This window comes from Natator depressus, chromosome 16 (assembly GCF_965152275.1).
Source record: "Natator depressus isolate rNatDep1 chromosome 16, rNatDep2.hap1, whole genome shotgun sequence".
Lineage (NCBI taxonomy): Eukaryota > Metazoa > Chordata > Testudines > Cheloniidae > Natator > Natator depressus.
This window is the reverse complement of record NC_134249.1, coordinates 26,727,196-26,746,612: the sequence shown is the minus strand read 5'-3', so window position 1 is coordinate 26,746,612 and position 19,417 is coordinate 26,727,196. Positions and strand designations below refer to the sequence as shown.

General features: G+C 45.3%; 1 protein-coding gene across 6 annotated transcripts in view; it reads left to right on the top strand.

The window, feature by feature from the left end:
- Positions 1-19,417, top strand: part of GARNL3 (GTPase activating Rap/RanGAP domain like 3) — a 210,881-nt gene that overhangs the window by 139,453 nt on the left and 52,011 nt on the right. For all 6 annotated transcript variants that reach the window (XM_074973394.1, XM_074973391.1, XM_074973392.1 and 3 more), the window contains 3 exons: positions 8,968-9,084; positions 9,739-9,914; positions 10,252-10,410. In XM_074973394.1, coding sequence (XP_074829495.1) covers positions 8,968-9,084; positions 9,739-9,914; positions 10,252-10,410 — 452 coding nt within the window. The remainder of the gene's footprint in view (positions 1-8,967; positions 9,085-9,738; positions 9,915-10,251; positions 10,411-19,417) is intronic.

Genomic DNA, 19,417 nt, shown 5'->3' with positions numbered 1-19,417 from the left:
ACATGGTCTTATGATGATGATCTCGCTTTTGCACGAAATCAATTTCACTGATTATTTGTAAGAGACAGGTAGAACCTTTTTTGGCCATTCATTCTAGTCTTTATTTAAAAGACAAGTGATTATGCTACCTTTGCACAGTTAGGATGCCGCAACCATTTAACAGTGTCACTTGGCAGGCATTACCCCCAATACTTATTGTTGCTCGGGGGCTATGTTTTTGGTAAACAGTTGGGCTCTTTATTTGCCTAGTTCCAGGATCCTTATGCTGCAGAGCGTGGCTTGTCTTCTGAAACATAGAGCCTTCTTTCCCTACTTCGTCTTCTCTGACCTTGGCCTGTCCACCCCTTTTCCTTCTATTGCCCAAAACGTCCAGTGGCCCTGTGAGTCTTCCTCCAGTTTGTCTCTTTTGTCTTGTTTGAAATTGTTCACTCTCCAAACAGCCCACTGCAGACAAGTAGCAGGAAGTAGCTTCTCCCAGCTACAATAGCCTCTTTAGCATACTTATAGACTGGTCAAAGTACAGTTGTTAAGGTTAATGTGTCTCCATTGTCCCTGTTCTGGAAGAGAGGTGTTTAAAGCTTTGTCAGCAGTGGTGGAGACGCATAAACGTGGAATTAGTTGATACAACAGTTTTCATAAGCACAATTTCACAAGGTCAGCCAGAATTCATAAGTTGTACAGACAGATTCCCCAAATCATCAGTGTAGTCTCAAATGTTTTCACCAGTCTTGACTGAAAATTGCCAGTGATGGAGAATCCAGTACAACCCTTGGTAAATGTTTCCATTGATGAATAATTCTTGCAGTTAAAAAAAAAAAAAAAGGTGCCTCATTTACAGTCTGCCTAGTTTCAATTTACAGCCATTGGATCATGTTTCTCTGCTAGACTGAACAGCCCATTATTAAATATTTGTTCCCCATGTAGGTGTTTATAGACTATGATCAACTTATCCCTTAACTTTCTCTTTGTTAACTAAATACATTGAGCTCCTTGAGCCTTTCACTGTAAGGCAGGGTTTCTAATTGTTTAAATAATTCTCATGACTCTTCTCTGAATCATCTCTAATTTATCATCCTTTTTAAATTGTGGACACCAAACTGGACAAAGTATTCCAGCAGTGGTTGCACCAATGCAAAATATAGAGGTAAAATAACTTTTCTACTTCTACTTGAGATTGCCTTGTTCATATACTCTTTTGGCCACAGCCAGCACCTCCTGATCCCCCACCCCCACTCACCACCACTTGGGGGTCATCTAGCACTCTTTTCCAATATCTGGAGTGCAATAACCATGGACAAGTGGGTGCTGAATGTCATCCACTCTGGCATTATGATAGAGTTTACATCCCTACCTTCTCCAAAATCCCTCTCCCCATCCTGCTTCAGGGGCTCCTCTCACAAGAATATTCTCAAACAAGAGGTGAACTACTTATTGAAGTGAGGCGTGATAGAACATGTCCCTCTTCAGTACCAAGGGACAGGGTTTTTCTCAACTTACTTCCTTGTATCCAAAAAGAAGGGTGGATGGAGACCAATCCTCAACTTCTACCCACTCAACCACTTCATTTGCAAACTCAGATTTCACATGGTCAAATTGGTATCTATAATCCCATCTTGAGAAGAGGGCATGTGGTTTACAGCTCTCAACATGAATGATGCCCTACGTTCACGTAGACATTCATCCCGCTCCTAGACATTTCCTCAGAGTCATGGTGGGGTCTGACCATTTTCAGTATAGGGTGTTTCTTTTTGGAAACCTTTACCAAGATATTCTTGGTCGTAGCAGCTCATGGTCTCATTGTCTTTCCCTACGTCGATGACTGGCTCTTTGTCACCAAGTCCCAGCAGGACACCTACGCATCAACTTCGGTGATGCTACGCCTCCTGTCCTCAGTGGAAGTCAGCATAAATGCTGAAAAATCTGTTCTCAGCCCCACACAATCTCTGGACTTCAGTGGGGCCATCTTGAATTCTTATCACCTCAAGAACATACCTGGCCAAAGACAGGTTCCAGACCTGAATTATGGTATTGTTCATGATCACAAACTATCCTTGAGTCATCTTTGTCGGCTTTGTCCAGCTTGTCCTTGTCCATCCCTCCATGAACGCAAGTCGATGCCACGCTATTCTGTTTTGTTGCGAGCACATTCTTTCCATTTCTGGCCAAAGAGTTTTGTCATTGGATCAGCCCAGTGCGTTTTTGGTCTGCCCAGCGATCGCTTGTGGTCTCTGGGGATCCATTCATTGATGCGGGTTGTCCACCTGTTGTCTTGCCTGCGGACTACATGACCCGCCCATCTTCACTTTGCGTCGTACATCGCCTGCACTACGTCGGTCACCTCTGTACACCTTCTGATCTCCTCATTCGGTATATGATCATGGAGCGATATCCTACACATTCGCCTTTCCATTGCTCTCTGGGTGACAGTGAAATTTTCTTCCTCAGCTTTCATTGTTGACTAGCTTTCTGCTCCATATATCATTGCTGGCAGAACAGTGTAATTAAACAGTTCTTTCCTTTTCTTCATGGGCAGTTCATCATCTGTTTTCAACGTCTTTATTTTGTTTAAACTTGTCCACCATGCCTTTAATCTCCTACTGCATTTCCCTTCAAATGAGGGGGTTATCTCTTCTCAGCTGCTGACCTAGGTAAATATATTTGTCAACTGCCTCGATTTCTTTCCCTTGAGTACCGGTCATGATATGTCTATCTCTCTCCTGTGTCGTGTGGCCTCATGCACCTATGACACCCCATTCCCATGACTTCACCTCTCCAAACCACCCTCCCATGAACCTCATGGTAACAGTTCCATCAAGGTGGTGTCTTCCCTGCTATGGTGGGCAAATCCTTATCAGGTGTGAGTGGGCATCCCCTTTCTCCCGTCCTCTCCTGACAGGACCATTATTACAGACCCATCCCCATTAGGTTGGGAAGCCCCCGTGAACAGCCACAGCACAAGGTACCTGGACATCCTGAGAGTCCAGGATCCACATCAATATCCTGCAGTTGTGAGCAGTCAGGAAAACATGTGAGTCCTTTCTTCCATTCATCCACGCTCGCTATGTTCTTATAATATTAGACAATGTTATGACCATCTTCTACATCAACAAGCGGGGAGAAGCGAGATCAGTCTCCCCGTGTGCAGAATCAGTCAGTCTCTGGAACTGTTATATCACCAATCGAATCACACTATTGGCAGTATACCTTCTGGGGAAGCAAAATGTGATTGCATACTTCCTCCCCAGACATTTTGCAATCGACAACAAGTGAGTGCTCCACGACTTAGTATTGCACAATATTTTCACTCTGTGCAGAACCCCAGCCAGAGATATGTTCATCTCTCAAGCAAACAGGTAATTCACCACATTTTGCTCCAGAGGAGCCCTAGGTCACCTCTCCCAGGGCGACACTTTGCTTCTTCCTTGGCTGGACCAGTTCAGCTATGCCTTCCCTCCACTATCCCTCCTGCCGTGAGTTCTATGCAAAATCCGGCAGGATACAGTACAGGTCATCCTGATCACCCCCTTCTGGCCAAGACCGTTCTGATTTCCCAGCATCCTACACGTCATCCCAATCTCCTATCATCCTCCCAACGTTTCCCAAGCTCCTGACCTGGTGGAATGGCAAGACGAAAGCACTCTGATCTACATGCTCCACCTCAGGGCTTGGTATTTGGATGGGCATCATCCTTGGAACGTTCATGCTCCACAGTCATGTGGGACATTCTTTCTAATAGCAGAAGGATTCTACTAGAAGATGTTACCTAGCTAAATGGAAGTGTTTTTCTTGGGCACTTCAAAGAGTCATTACCCCAGAAACTGCAGATATTTCTCTCATCTTGGAATATATCCTCTCTCTGAAGACATCAGGCTTGTCCATCAGCTCCTTGTGAGTGCACTTGGCAGCAATCAGTGTATACCATCCACCTTCTCAGGGCTACTCAGTCTTTGCACATCCACTGGCAAATAGATTCTGGAATGGCTTAATCAGAATCTTTCCACCTATTCAGTGGGGCTTAAAACTTGTTCTCTCCATACTCACAAGGCCCCCCTGTGAACCTTTAGCTTCTTGCTCCATGTCTCTCCTTTCCATGAAGATTGCTTCCCTTGCAGCTGTTTCCTCAGCTAGACGAGTTGGCAAGCTTGGAGCAATGATGGCAGAGCCTTCTTATACTGTAAGGATAAGGTTTCTTTTAATCTACACCCCAAATTCACTCCTAAAGTAGTTTCAAAATTTCACTTTAACCAATCGATTCACTTGCCTGTGTTCTTCCCAGAACTGCATATTTCCGCAGAAGAATGAAGACTCCACTCCCTCAGTGTTCAGCAAACTTTGGCCTTTTACCTGCAAAAAACAAAACACATCAGGAAATCCCTGAGACTATTCATCACTGTATCAGAAAGAATCAGGGTGCATGCTATCTCCACCCAGAGAATCTCCAAATGGATCTCTGGCTGCATTCTACTCTGTCAGCTATTGAACCTTCCCCAAACCCCCCCTGGGATAAGAGTGCATTCCACCAGAGCAGAAGCAACAACTGTAGTATCACTTCTGGAGGTACCCCTCCTTGACAGCTGTAAAGCAGCCACATGGGGCTCCATTCACATGTTTGCGAGACATTGTGCCTTGGTACAGGACTCCTCTGCCTCCTCTGGAATGGCGGTCCTCCACTAAGCTCTGCTATCTACATCCTTGCACCTTCCTCTGACTTAGGTATTGCTTGTTGGTCACCCGCAGTGAAATATAACAGGATCATCACTCGAAGAAGAAAGGGAGGTTACTGACCTGTAACTGAAAAAAAGGAAGAGGTTCTCTATGTGGGCAGCCCAACGTTGCCTGGACCGTATGGAGACTATATTGAAGGTCCTTGACTACTTGGTACATTTAAAACACTCCCAACATTTCATACTGCTCTATTGAGGTCCACCTTTCACCAGTCTCAGCTTGTCGTCTGTCTGTCTGGTTGTGCTCTCACATGACAGTATTGAAGTTCCCAAAGGGTTTATTATATTAACTACCAGCCAGGGAACCTGCTTCTGCCTGGAACCTCAACATTGGAGCTGCCCATCATGTTGCTGTGAAGGGATGCCAGGCCTCTGGATCTCTGAGTATTTTAAGCCTCCAGAGTCAGAATGGGGTCCAGCCACTGCTCCAATCTTTGGGTGCCTAGGCATATTCTTGTGGTCCAAAACCTTAGTCTAGCTTTCCATCTAGAGAACAGGAACCTGCTGTCCAGCTGCCTAGCCCCTCTGGATGTAGGGTTGAACTTCAGTTTCACCCACGCTTAAACACACTCTCCCAGAAATCCACCTCAAGATGTGAGCCTTCTGGTTTACTGTTTTAACTCACTCAGGAGTCTTGTTGCAGTTGTGAAGCATATAACATACACAGACACTTTGCCCAGAGTTTAACACAATTGCTCTTAATCATATAAATCACAAGACCATACAGATCATACAAAATAATAAACCTTACACTCATCTTCCCTTACTAGCTCACCCTTACCCTGGGGAGGGACCATCTGGGTTCAGGAAACAGGCAAGGCCCCCATCTCATGGAAGCCCTTACCTGCTTAGTTGCTTCTCCTCTTGACCTGGAGACAAAATGGCCAAAGACTCTCACAAATCAACTCCTTCCTATTTGTAACTTTTAGCCCCCTTTGTCAGGTGATGTCCTTGCCAGCTTCCCCATGTGATCAGAGCTTTCTACCAGGTGACTTTGTTGCCAAGGCAACCTCTCTCCTGAAAAACCAGTTTTCCTGGGTAGGAGCTATCTTAGTGTCAGTCTTTGGAATTTCAGCAAACATGGAGGAAAATGGCCATAAAAAAGGCAAAAGATTATGTGTTCAAAATGGAATTTGTAGCTTCGTAAAGGTACGTGGAGTGGGTTCATAATCTCACACAGAATTCATAGCATTGTACAGGGAGATTCCCAAATCATCACGCATTCCACCAGAGCTCGAGTTGCATTCTCTACCTGCTTTAGAAATATGCCAGTTTCCTGTATCTGCAAGGTGGCAATTTGGAGTAACCCACTGACCTTTGTCAAACATTAAGCATTGGACTTAGCTGCCAGGGCAGATGCCCAGTTCAGGAGAGCAGTACTACTATTTGACTGGTGCAGCGATACTCTTGGTCCCATCATCCAGAATAGGGTACTACTTGCCAGTCATCTACAGTAGGATCCACACTGACACAGATTCAGAAAATAAAGATCGGCCCCAGGCCAGACACTATCAGCCCCAACTCCTCTAGAGCCCAGGGATCCAGAGGGAGAAATAGCCTGATGCTGGGTCGCAGACTTGTACGGAGTTGCTTGCAGTTTGCCGCCTTCTTTCAGAGCTGCAGTTGGTGGGAACCCTCCAGCTCACTCCCTCTCAACCCAGCACTGTCTTCTACAGTAATTCTTCACTTAACGTTGTAGTTATGTTCCTGAAGAATGTGACTTTAAGCGAAATGATGTTAAGTGAATCCAATTTTCCCATAAGAATTAATGTAAATAGGAGGGGTTAGGCTCCAGGGAAATTTTTTTCACCAGACAAAAAGACTATATTATATATACACACACACACACTATACGTTTTAAACAAACAATTTAATACTGTACACAGCAATGATGATTGTGAAGCTTGGTTGAGGTGGTGAAGTTAGAGGGTGGAAGAGGGTGGGATATTTCCTGGGGAATGCCTTACTGCTAAATGATGAACTAGCATTTGGCTGAGCCCTCAAGGGTTAACACATTGTTAATGTAGCTGCACACTCTACAAGGTAGCACGAATGGAGGGAGGGGAGACAGCATGGCAGAGAGACACACGCCCTGTGTGTGGGGGAGAGAGAGAGATGCGCATTGCCCCTTTAAGTACACTGCCCCACTCTAAGTACATTGCCTTTAAAAAGATCAGGAAGTTGAGACGGCAGCTGTGGCCAGCAAGTTCTGTCCATCCTGAGCCCTGTCCTGTCCCGACCCTGCTCTATATGGAGAAGAGGTAAGCGGGGGACAGGAGTAGGGGGGATGGGGACACCCTGATATTAGTCCCCTCTTCCCCCCTCCCCTGCACAGCAAGCAGGAGGCTCCCGGGAACAGCTCCAAGGCAGAGGGCAGGAGCAGCATATGGGAGTGTCGGGAGAGACAGCAGAACTGCCGGCAATTGGTAGCCTGCTGGGCGGCTGCTGCACAGGGAACTTAGGGGAGCAGGGAGCTGATAGAGGGGCTGCCGGTCAACCCTGGTTCCAAGCCCCCACCAGCTATCTGCAATGGGCTGCTCTTCCTGCAAGCAGTGGACAAAGCAGGCAGCTGCCAAACAATGTTATAAGGGAGCACTGCACAACTTTAAATGAGCATGTTCCCTAATTGATCAGCAATGAAACAAATGTAAACCAGGATGACTTTAAGTGAGGAGTTTCAGAGTAACAGCCGTGTTAGTCTGTATTTGCAAAAAGAAAAGGAGTACTTATGGCACCTTAGAGACTAACCAATTTATCTGAGCATAAGCTTTCGTGAGCTACAGCTCACTTCATCAGATGCATACTGTGGAAAATACAGAAGATGTTTTTATACACACAAACCATGAAAAAATGGGTGTTTATCACTACAAAAGGTTTTCTCTCCCCCCACCCTAATCTCCTGCTGGTAATAGCTTATCTAAAGTGATCACTCTCCTTACAATGTGTATGATAATCAAGGTGGGCCATTTCCAGCACAAATCCAGGTTTTCTCCCCACCCCCCCCACACAAACCCACTCTCCTGTTGGAAATAGCTGGTAAGTGAGGAGTTACTGTATTTGTGAGCTGGTCTCTGCTGGGTCCAGCAGCCCCTGGTGGCAGCCAGCAGCTGTGCAGTCCATTTTCGGGGGAGGAAATTTTGCATGCACAACATTAATTTCTGCACAAATTCTGCATGTGCAGTGGTGCGGAATTCCCCGAGGAATAGTTTCAAATTCCCAGGGAACCTAGGGAGAAATTTTGCCTTTTATGTACTTGCATGGGTGCACAAAGAGGCACAGGACGCATGTACAGCCTCAGTGGACACTGCTATTCAAAAGACTCTAGTCTTGCAATCAGGAGGTGCATGCACCCCTATAGTGGCATCCATACTGACAACATTTTAAAGAGCCACAATTGCGATAGGGTAGGTAACCATTCTTGTCATTTGCTCCTGTCCTGTTGCAAGGTGCAATGGGCCTTTTTTTTTTTTTTTAATGATTTAAAGCTTTTCACTCTATATACATGATCTTCAAACAGCTTACCTATAGGTGTTGGATACTGAAGATTGTAGCACTGGTAATGATTGTTGTTTTCATTTCTGCAGTGGGAATATGAATCCTTTGGCATAAATTTGTTTAAATTATCACAAGTTTTAAGTCTTGTTAGGAACACACTCAGTGTGCCCCAGGGAGATTTTCATTCTCTCATGGATCTAGTAAATTTAGACTCAGTTTAGTAAATTTAGATTCAGTTGGATTATTCCCACCCAGAGAGCTAATGCTTAAATCTTGTGTGATAATTTGCATTAGTTCTTTGTGTGTTGGTTTTCATTGTGTTGTAATAATCCTGGTCTCATTTTCTCACCTTGTTTTCCATTACAGCACCAAGTTTTTACCTTATTTTCCAGTATAGAACCAGGTGCAGGGAACCTGTGCTATTGATTTGAAGGAATCTTTTGATTTCTTGAATGGGTTGCTGTGTTCCAGATTTAATTTCATACCATGACAGATTATGCTAGTTCTGCTCATCAGCTCAGGAGCTCTCAATCTGGTAGCAGAATTGCATAACCTAAGCAGAATTCATAGGCATTTTTTGTTTCCTAGCATATTTCCACTCATCTCCAAACTAGATTGGAGAGAGTTGCCTCTTATCTTCATAATTGTAGCTGTGTATGTGCAGATTTGACATTTATTCTTTTTGGAATGTTGGTTTCGTTCTTTATTTTAACTTGCTATTTCCCTGGCTCTCCCCCCTACCTGGCAGGGAAGGACTCTCGTCTCCTTGTCTTCAGGATGAGCGCTGTACGAAATGGCATAGAAGCAAAGCAGATGGCAAAGAGCAAATATGACTGCAGAGAAAATAAACTTGAGAAAACAAAAGGTGATTTGACTCTCATTTATCAAAGACCCAATTAAGGCATTGGGCCAGAAGCTGCCAAAGGTCCTATTGGTTCCCATGTAGATGTTGCAGCAACTGACCCTTAGTTATTCTCCTCTGGACAGTGGATTGAAATTCTGTGTTAGATAGTATGTGAAAATAAATTTGGACTAATCCCAATTCCCATATGTGCACTTCACAAAAATACCACATGACTTGGTAGTTTTTACCTAGGAGAAGTTCTGAAACAGAATAGATATATTGCAAGCAGGATTGAAGGACTCTGGCAGAGCTATGTATGGAGACCCAGGACTGAAATAATAGGGCAGTGCTGCAGGTCAGACTTGGTGCATTGGTGGAATTGTATGAGTTCCTAGTACGTGGAATAGCAAGGGAGTTGCACCACATTGTTGAGTTATATTGGAACAGCTGAGAGCATTTCTAGATGGGGAGCAACAGAATTTTATGGGATAGGATTGAGATGCATACTACCTCTGGCACAAGCCTATGCATGTAGTCATTCACATCCATAAGAAATTATTCATTTGCAAATTTTAGAGGGTGAAGAAATAATTAGGTTTCATTTCACAAGGAACTATGTGGAGTTCGTGGGTGTGTTTCTTGAAGGGAATGTTAATACTTGTATTATCTCCTTAGGCTGCCATTTATATGCCATTAATACTCACCACAGCAGTGAACTGAGGATTGTTGTGGCTATTAGGAACAAACTGCTCCTCATCACAAAGAAATACAATCAAGGCAACAGTTTAACCAGTGTCTGTTTGATGTCACCCTTGTCTGAATCACCAGTGGAGGAATTCCAGTACATCAGGGTATGCTTGAGACAAATCACTAAAAATACCTTCTCTCACGCTGGGCTAACACCTGGTTCAGGAGGGGCACACATCTTGCCTTTCTAAACCCCAGGATTGGTTCAAGTGAGAGGCCCAGCAATGGTGATGGGAATCCCACTACAGATACTCACACAAAAATCCTCCACTTTTTTTAACTGGGCTCTTGTTCATCAATGAAACATATCTATGTATAGCCTGTCTGCCCTCTAACAGCTCACTGGTCACCACCTGTAGTACAAACTATTTCCACTGAGAATATGAAAAGTAGAATAACTCCTTTAATTTCCATCTTAATGTAATGTCATTTACATTACAGGAGATTTGTCTCTCTGACCCTCCAGTGATCATGACTCTGGTGGATGGACCTTCTGGAGACAATGACAATATGATCTGTGTAGCATATCGACATCAGTTTGATTTAGTTAACGAGAGTACTGGGGAGTCCTACAGGTTACATCATATTGAAGCAAGCAGGGTAAGTTCTCAGCATTAGAACAGAGTTTGCTAGTGTAACCATACCTGGCACCATAAAAGTCGACATAGCTATCCTTGAGCCCCTAGTGACTTATACCACCTTCCTTGGAGCACCAGTTTGGGAGGATCTTGGCTTTTTTTGCTTTTAATTTAGTTTTTTAGCTATTATCTATGCTCCCACTCTGCCTTAGACCTGAGTTCTTTTTAGGATACCTAATGGTGATTTTCCCCAGGCAATCATAAAGTAAGACATCTCTGACTGGTACTCCTAGGTGTATCACCAGGTGGGCAAAAGTCTTGCATCTCAGAGTCTGGAATATCACTGTCAGCATAGCTGTAAAGCCTTTTCCTTTCTTCCTAGCTCAAAAGCTTTTTTCCCTTTTAGTACAGAGGTGTGTGTGTGTGTGTGTGTGTGTGTGTGTGTGTGTGTGTGTGTGTGTGTGTGTGTGTGTGTGTGTGTGTGTGTGTGTGTGTGTGTGTGTGTGTGTGAACTGCTCTTTGTTAGCCATCAATTTCAAATTAAGATTTGCGTAAACCAAGACTGAACCAGCTTTCCCTGCCTTCTAAACAGGTATGAGGAATAAACTCCCTCCTGTTTGATTGCCTTTTCCAGTCTTGCATATTCCTCCTGAAGGCCTTTGGTATTCCCCTTAAGGTCTATTTTTAATATAGGTTAATGACCGGGTGAGACCTCATCTGGAATAGTGTGTGCAGTTTTAGTCTCCCATGTTTAAGAAGGATGATTTCAAAGTAGAACAGGTTTAAAGAAGAGCTTCTAGGATGATCAGAGTAATGGAAAAGCTACATTATGAGGGGAGACTGAAGCAGCTTTTCTTGTTTAGCCTAACCAAAGAAAGGCTGAGGGGAGATATGATTGCTCTCTACAAATACATCAGAGGGATAAAAACCAGGGAGGGAGATGAGTTATTTAAGTTAAGCACCACCGTTGACACAAGAACAAATAGATCTAAACTGACCATCAACAAATTTAGGCTTGAAATTAGATGAAGATTTGTAACCATCAGAGAAGAGAAGTTCTGGAACAGTCTTCCAAGGGGAGCAGTGAGAGCAAAAAAATCTAACTTATTTTAAGACTGAGCTTGATAAGTTTATGGAGGGGATGATATGATGAGATTGCCTACAGAGGGATGTGGCCCATCTGCTACAGCTAGTAGCAAATATCCCCAACAGCCAGAGATGGGGCACTAGATGAAATTGGGAAGAAATTTCCCCCCAAGTCAGATTGGCAGAGACCCTGGGGTTTTTTGCCTTTCTCTGCAGCATAGAGCATGGTCACTTTCTGGTTTAAACTAGAGTAAATGGTGGATTCTCTGTAACTTGAAATCCTTTAAATCATGATTTAATTACTTCAGTAACTCAGCTAGAGGTTATTACAGGAGTGGATGGGTGAGGTTCTGTGTCCTGCGAAGGCCAGGACTGTAGGCTAGATCAGGGGTGGGCAAACTTTTTGGTCCGAGGGCCACATCTGGGTATGGAAATTGTGTGGCGGGCTATGAATGCTCACGAAATTGGGGGTTGGGATGCAGGAGGGGGTGAGGGCTCTGAGGTGGGGCCAGAAATGAGGAGTTCAGGGTGCAGGAGGGGGCTCTAGGCTGGGGCAGGGGGAAGTGGGGAGGGCTCCTGCTGGGGGTGCAGGCTCTGGGGTGGGGCTGGGGATGAGGGGTTGGGGTGCAGGAGATTGCTCTGGGATGGGACAGAGGGGTTCGGAGGGCGGGAGGGGGATCAGGGCTGGAGTTGGGGTGAGGGAGGGGTTCAGGAGTGCAGGCTCTGGGCGGCGCTTACCTCAAGCAGCTCCCAGAAGCAGCAGCATGTCCCCTCTCCGGCTCCTACACAGAGTCGCAGCCAGGGGACTCTGCACCCTGCCCTGTCCACAGGCACCACCCCTGCAGCTCCCATTGGCCGGGAGCCATGGCCAGTGGGAGCTGCGGGGGCAGTGCTTGAGGCAGGAGCAGCATGCGGAGCCCCCTGGATGCCCCTATGTGTAGGAGCTGGATGGGGGACATGCCGCTGCTTCCGGGAGCCGCGCAGAGCGGGGCAAGCCCCAGATGCCGCTCCCTGACAGGAGCTCAAGGGCCAGATTAAAATGCCTGGAGGGCCAGATGCTGCCCCTGAGCCGTAGTTTGCCCACTCCTGGGCTAGATGATCACGATGGTCCCTCCTGGCTTTAGAGTCTGAGTCCTAACAGTAATTTCTCAAAACAGAGCATCTGTTACTCAGTTTCAAGACACCCTCTCTCTTACTCAGATGCTGGGTAAACAGAAAATGTGGTTTTCTCCTCCCTCCTCAATAGGCAACAGTCCATGGATGTAGAAAACGCATAGAATTTATACAATTGGTCTTGTAAGCATTCCTCCTGTTGGAACTATCTGCCACAGTTCTGTCTTTTTTAAAGTCATCATTAATTCTTTTTCTGTCAAGATTCAGTGCGCCCAATAAGGCATTTTGCTATTAGATTGTAGTAGCTGCAACTCAATGCACAGCACGTAAAAAGTAATCATAGCAGGTAGTATCAGGACTGATGTTATGGAGCAGTGGTTCCCAACCAGGGACACAAGTACCCCTGGGGGAAAGCAGAGGTCTGCCTGGAGGTACATCAATTCATCTAGACATTTGCCTAGCTTTATAACAGGCTACATAAAAAGCACTAGCAAAGTCAGTACAGACTAAATTTCATACAGACAACAACTTGTTTATACTACTCTATATATTATACACTGAAATGTAAGTACAATATTTATATCACAGTTGATTTATTTTATAATTATATGGTAAAAATGAGAAAGTAAGCAATTTTTCGGTAAGTGTGTGCTGTGACACTTGTATTTTTATGTCTGATTTTTGTAAGCAAGTAGTTTTTAAGTGAGGTGAAACTTGGGGGTACGCAAGACAAATCAGGCTTTGGAAAGGGGTACAGTAGTGTGGAAAGGTTGAGAGCCACTGTTATGGAGTATTATGAAAGTGATACAATTTAAAAAAAACAAACAAACCTGAGCATTTATCAGTGCTTTTGTGCCTTTTCATGAAGTTTTAAATACCAACCATAACTGCCTAAAACTACTTCTTACATTCTTGGAGTATTGCATGAGAACTTCTTAATAACTTGAACTCAAGAAATGGCTTTTAGTTTTATCTAAGAAATCACGCCCAATGCAGTACTGAAATGGGGAAACAAGCAGAATTAGCATTGTATTTCCAATGGCCAAAATGTTCTAACTTGGTTGCCTGAAGTTAGACATCTAAATAAATGCCCTGATTTTTCAGAAGTTTTAAGTAACCACAATTCCTATTGGTTTCTGTCCGAGCCTGGGATGGTCAGTATCTCTGAAAGTCAAGCCATTTTTATTTGTGTCTAAATATAGATTTAGATGTTTGACTTTAGATACCCAAGTTCGAATATTTTGAGCAGTCTGTTTATGCTGATAGTCTTCCTCAAAATGCAGATAGATAAATTCTCCTCTCTTCTGATGGTTCTTGGTTTTATTTAATTTACTTTTTGTTTTATATTTTACCTTTTATGTTTTTTGCGTGAATTTAGTGATGATGAAAGGGACCAGGTTTGACAGCCTTGGAGACCGAGCAGGTACAGCATGAACAGTTGCAATGCAAGCTTCCCCATGTGGCCTTGCCAATTTTCCTCAACCCTGATCTGAAGAAGCTACTTTTAGGGATGAGAGGGGACTTCATTCACCATGGCCTGTTCAGTCACTGCTCTATTGGCTGAGGCTACCAACAAGGCTGTCAGTTGGTACCAATTATGGTGGTTGTTTTTGGGATGTGGACACTGGCCTCTGGGAATTGGACTTGATGCCCATCAAATCATTTCACTTTGGTCACCAAACAGCTGTCATTTGGTAACAGCTTTTTGTCAATACAGATCTGGGATAGGTCTGAATGGGTGGTATGTGCGTGTATGTATGTATAATGTCCCTATGGGTGCTCCACTTTAGGTGCGCTTGCATCCCTACATTGCTGATTGGAGAACTTTGGTAACAGTGTCCATTCGGCCCGCACATCCACTATACTCCCTTGTGCCTCACCAGGAGGCTAACCAGCTTGTGTGGGCAAACCGCCCCTCAGTTCCTTTTCAACTGCCCCTGGCTAGAGACGGAGCCATTAGCAGTCTGTGATCGTTATCTCTATTCTTTTCATTAGCATTTTTAGTAGCTAGTTAATCTCCTTCCTTCCTTCCTTCCTTCCTTCCTTCCTTAGCTGTACATTTTCTTTATTTTCTCTTTAAAAAAAAACACACTTTTTTAATTTTCCCCCTTTGTAGGGGACCCTTTCCCCCCAGCAGGGTATGCCTGGCTCACCAGGCTTCAAGAAGTGCATCCCATGTAAGTTGGCCATACATATGGCAGATAAACATATACGCTGCCTCGGGGAAGGCCACATTCTTCAGAAGTGTGGTCTCGGTCAACAGTTTAAACCAAGGTCTCGTAAGGACAGGGAACTGAGGAAAAAAAATCATCCTGATGGAGGCAGCCCGTCAGCCTTCCCTTGACCGACACTAGGAATCACCTAGAAGGTTTGAATCTTCCCCACAGCCCTCAATGTCCAGGGACTATGGGTCGAAGAAATCAGCCGCAGACCCTCATGAAAGGTATCTAAAAAGAGATATGTGAGCCTCAAGCTAGCTGAAAAAGATCACCGGCATGCTCGGTATAGTTGGTACCAAGACCGTCCAAGCACGGTACCCATAGCTCACAAAGAGCAGCTCTGGAACAGCAGGTACCATTGATGCGCCTAAAAACCTGATGGGCACTGATGGATGAGGACAGGAACAGGGTGCACACCGTTAAGATGACGCTTTTGGTATGAGTGGTACTTTCGGCACTGTCAGGTGTGAGCCACCCAGCATCAGAGTACTCAGTACAGGCAAGATCCCCAACTCCCACCATATCAGCACCAGGTCGGTCAGGACTGCAAGAGTTCCAGCACTCAAGAGAACGCAGGGTACCTGATATACCCACTCAAGAGAACGCAGGGTACCTGATATACCTGAATTTCCCCTTCTCGGCACTGGGGCTCCAGTACCAAGTCTCCTCCAGATACAGGAATCTTTGGCACCATGCCATTCACCTCCACTTTCTAGTGGTGATTCAGACAGCGAGCCAGAGGAGGTCATCTCTCATCACTCCTCCTATGATCCCTATGGTGCCCATTATAAGGGGCTCCTCAGTCATACCCTCAACCTACTCTGCCACCACCATGGTAGGCCAGCCATGGACACTGCCACCAGGCTCTATCCCAGTGGCCCTACTGGCATCCCGGGTGGAATATAGACCTCACATTTTTTAGACTTCCAGCTTGACTCACTGTGAGCGTTTGAGACATTCTCCCTCGGCCACAGCATCCAGAACCTCTGAACCTCCAAAGGAGATCATGACGGAACAGGAGGGAAGAATCGAGGAGGAAGTTACATCAAGAAGCAACATCTCCTTCTCCTCTCCAGACGAGGCAGTGATGCCCAATGACAATTTCCGGTTTTCCCAGGATTTAGCTAAAAGGGTAGCAGACATGCAGCAGATGCCCCTGGAGGAGGTAAAAAATACCCATCACAAGTTCCTTGACATCTTATACTCTTCCTCATCCTCCAGAATAGCCCTCCCAATCAATGAGACCCTTCTGGAGCCAGCCAAGACTATCTAGCAAACCCTAGCATCAGTGACAGGTTTCAGAGTAACAGCCGTGTTAGTCTGTATTCGCAAAAAGAAAAGGAGTACTTGTGGCACCTTAGAGACTAACCAATTTATTTGAGCATGAGCTTTCGTGAGCTACAGCTCACTTCATCGGATGCATCCAATGAAGTGAGCTGTAGCTCACGAAAGCTCATGCTCAAATAAATTTCAAGGAATCCCTGTTGAGGTTACAGGGACAAACCATCCCGATGAGTTGAAAGAATAGTAAATATGGCAGGCGACCAGCTTGGCTTAATGGTGAAATCCTAGCGGATCTTAAACATAAAAAAGAAGCTTACAAGAAGTGGAAGGTTGGACATATGACCAGGGAAGAGTATAAAAATATTGCTCGGGCATGTAGGAATGAAATCAGGAGGGCCAAATCGCACCTGGAGCTGCAGCTAGCAAGAGATGTCAAGAGTAGCAAGAAGGGTTTCTTCAGGTATGTTGGCAACAAGAAGAAAGCCAAGGAAAGTGTGGGCCCCTTACTGAATGAGGGAGGCAACCTAGTGACAGAGGATGTGGAAAAAGCTAATGTGCTCAATGCTTTTTTTTGCCTCTGTCTTCACTAACAAGGACAGCTCCCAGACTGCTGCACTGGGCATCGCAACATGGGGAGTAGATGGCCAGCCCTCTGTGGAGAAAGAGGTGGTTAGGGACTATTTAGAAAAGCTGGACGTGCACAAGTCCATGGGGCGGATGAGTTGCATCCGAGAGTGCTAAAGGAATTGGCGGCTGTGATTGCAGAGCCATTGGCCATTATCTTTGAAAACTCGTGGCGAACGGGGGAAGTCCCAGATGACTGGAAAAAGGCTAATGTAGTGCCAATCTTTAAAAAAGGGAAGAAGGAGGATCCTGGGAACTACAGGCCGGTCAGCCTCACCTCAGTCCCCGGAAAAATCATGGAGCAGGTCCTCAAGGAATCTATCCTGAAGCACTTACATGAGAGGAAAGTGATCAGGAACAGTCAGCATGGATTCACCAAGGGAAGGTCATGCCTGACTAATCTAATTGCCTTCTATGATGAGATTACTGGTTCTGTGGATGAAGGGAAAGCAGTGGATGTATTGTTTCTTGACTTTAGCAAAGCTTTTGACACGGTCTCCCACAGTATTCTTGTCAGCAACTTAAAGAAGTATGGGCTGGATGAATGCACTATAAGGTGGGTAGAAAGTTGGCTAGATTGTCGGGCTCAACGGGTAGTGATCAATGGCTCCATGTCTAGTTGGCAGCCAGTGTCAAGTGGAGTGCCCCAGGGGTCAGTCCTGGGGCCGGTTTTGTTCAATATCTTCATAAATGATCTGGAGGATGGTGTGGATTGCACTCTTAGCAAATTTGCGGATGATACTAAACTGGGAGGAGTGGTAGATACGGTGGCAGGTAGGGATAGGATACAGAGGGACCTAGACAAATTGGAGGATTGGGCCAAAAGAAACCTGATGAGGTTCAATAAGGATAAATGCAGGGTCCTGCACTTAGGACGGAAGAACCCAATGCACAGCTACAGACTAGGGACCGAATGGCTAGGCAGCAGTTCTGCGGAAAAGGACCTAGGGGTGACAGTGGACGAGAAGCTGGATATGAGTCAACAGTGTGCCCTTGTTGCCAAGAAGGCCAATGGCATTTTGGGATGTATAAGTAGGGGCATAGCCAGCAGATCGAGGGACGTGATCGTTCCCCTCTATTCGACATTGGTGAGGCCTCATCTGGAGTACTGTGTCCAGTTTTGGGCCCCACACTACAAGAAGGATGTGGATAAATTGGAGAGAGTCCAGCGAAGGGCAACAAAAAGGATTAGGGGTCTGGAACACATGAGTTATGAGGAGAGGCTGAGGGAACTGGGATTGTTTAGTCTGCGGAAGAGAAGAATGAGGGGGGATTTGATAGCTGCTTTCAACTACCTGAGAGGTGGTTCCAAAGAGGATGGTTCTAGACTATTCTCAGTGGTAGAAGATGACAGGACAAGGAGTAATGGTCTCAAGTTGCAGTGGGGGAGGTTTCGGTAGGATATTAAGAAAAACTTTTTCACTAGGAGGGTGGTGAAACACTGGAATGCGTTACCTAGGGAGGTGGTAGAATCTCCTTCCTTAGAAGTTTTTAAGGTCAGGCTTGACAAAGCCCTGGCTGGGATGATTTAATTGGGGATTGGTCCTGCTTTGAGCAGGGGGTTGGACTAGATGACCTCCTGAGGTCCCTTCCAACCCTGATATTCTATGATTCTATGAAATTGGTTAGTCTCTAAGGTGCCACAAGTACTCCTTTTCTCCTAGCATTAGTGGTGCCTACATGTAAACAGGCTGATAAAAACAATTACATCCTGACTGATGTAAGGAACTGAAAAACCAAAATTCCTTTTTTCTCACCCTCCTCCTAATTCCATTGTCATCGACATGGTAAAATCTTGGGCCTGCCAGCACCAAGTGAGATGCACTCCTTATGACAAGGATTGGAAACACCTGGACCTCTTCAGGAGAAAGGCCTACTCCTCTGCCACATTGCAATTTAGAATGGCAAATTATCAAACTTTAACAGATAAATATGACTACATCAATTATACAAAGCTCAACACTTTTATTGATCAACTCCCAGAGTCACACTGTGACCAGTTCAAGCTATTATCCATGAGGGACAACTAATAGCCGAAACAGTGAATCATAGAATATCAGGGTTGGAAGGGACCTCAGGAGGTCATCTAGTCCAACCCCCTGCTCAAAGCAGGACCAATCCCCAACTAAATCATCCCAGCCAGGGCTTTGTCAAGCCTGACCTTAAAAACTTCTAAGGAATGAGATTCTACCACCTCCCTAGGTAACTCATTCCAGTGTTTCACCACCCTCCTAGTGAAAAAGTTTTTCCTAATATCCAACCTAAACCTCCCCCACTGCAACTTGAGACCAATACTCCTTGTCCTGTCCTCTTCTACCACTGAGAATAGTCTAGAACCATCCTCTTTGGAACCACCTCTCAGGTAGTTGAAAGCAGCTATCAAATCCCCCCTCATTCTTCTCTTCCGCAGACTAAACAATCCCAGTTCCCTCAGCCTCTCCTCATAAGTCATGTGTTCCAGATCCCTAATCATTTTTGTTGCCCTTCGCTGGACTTTCTCCAATTTATCCATATCCTTCTTGTAGTGTGGGACCCAAAACTGGACACAGTACTCCAGATGAGGCCCACCAATGTCGAATAGAGGGGAACGATCACGTCCCTCGATCTGCTGGCTATGCCCCTACTTATACATCCCAAAGTGCCATTGACCTTCTTGGCAACAAGGGCACACTGCTGACTCATATCCAGCTTCTCGTGCACTGT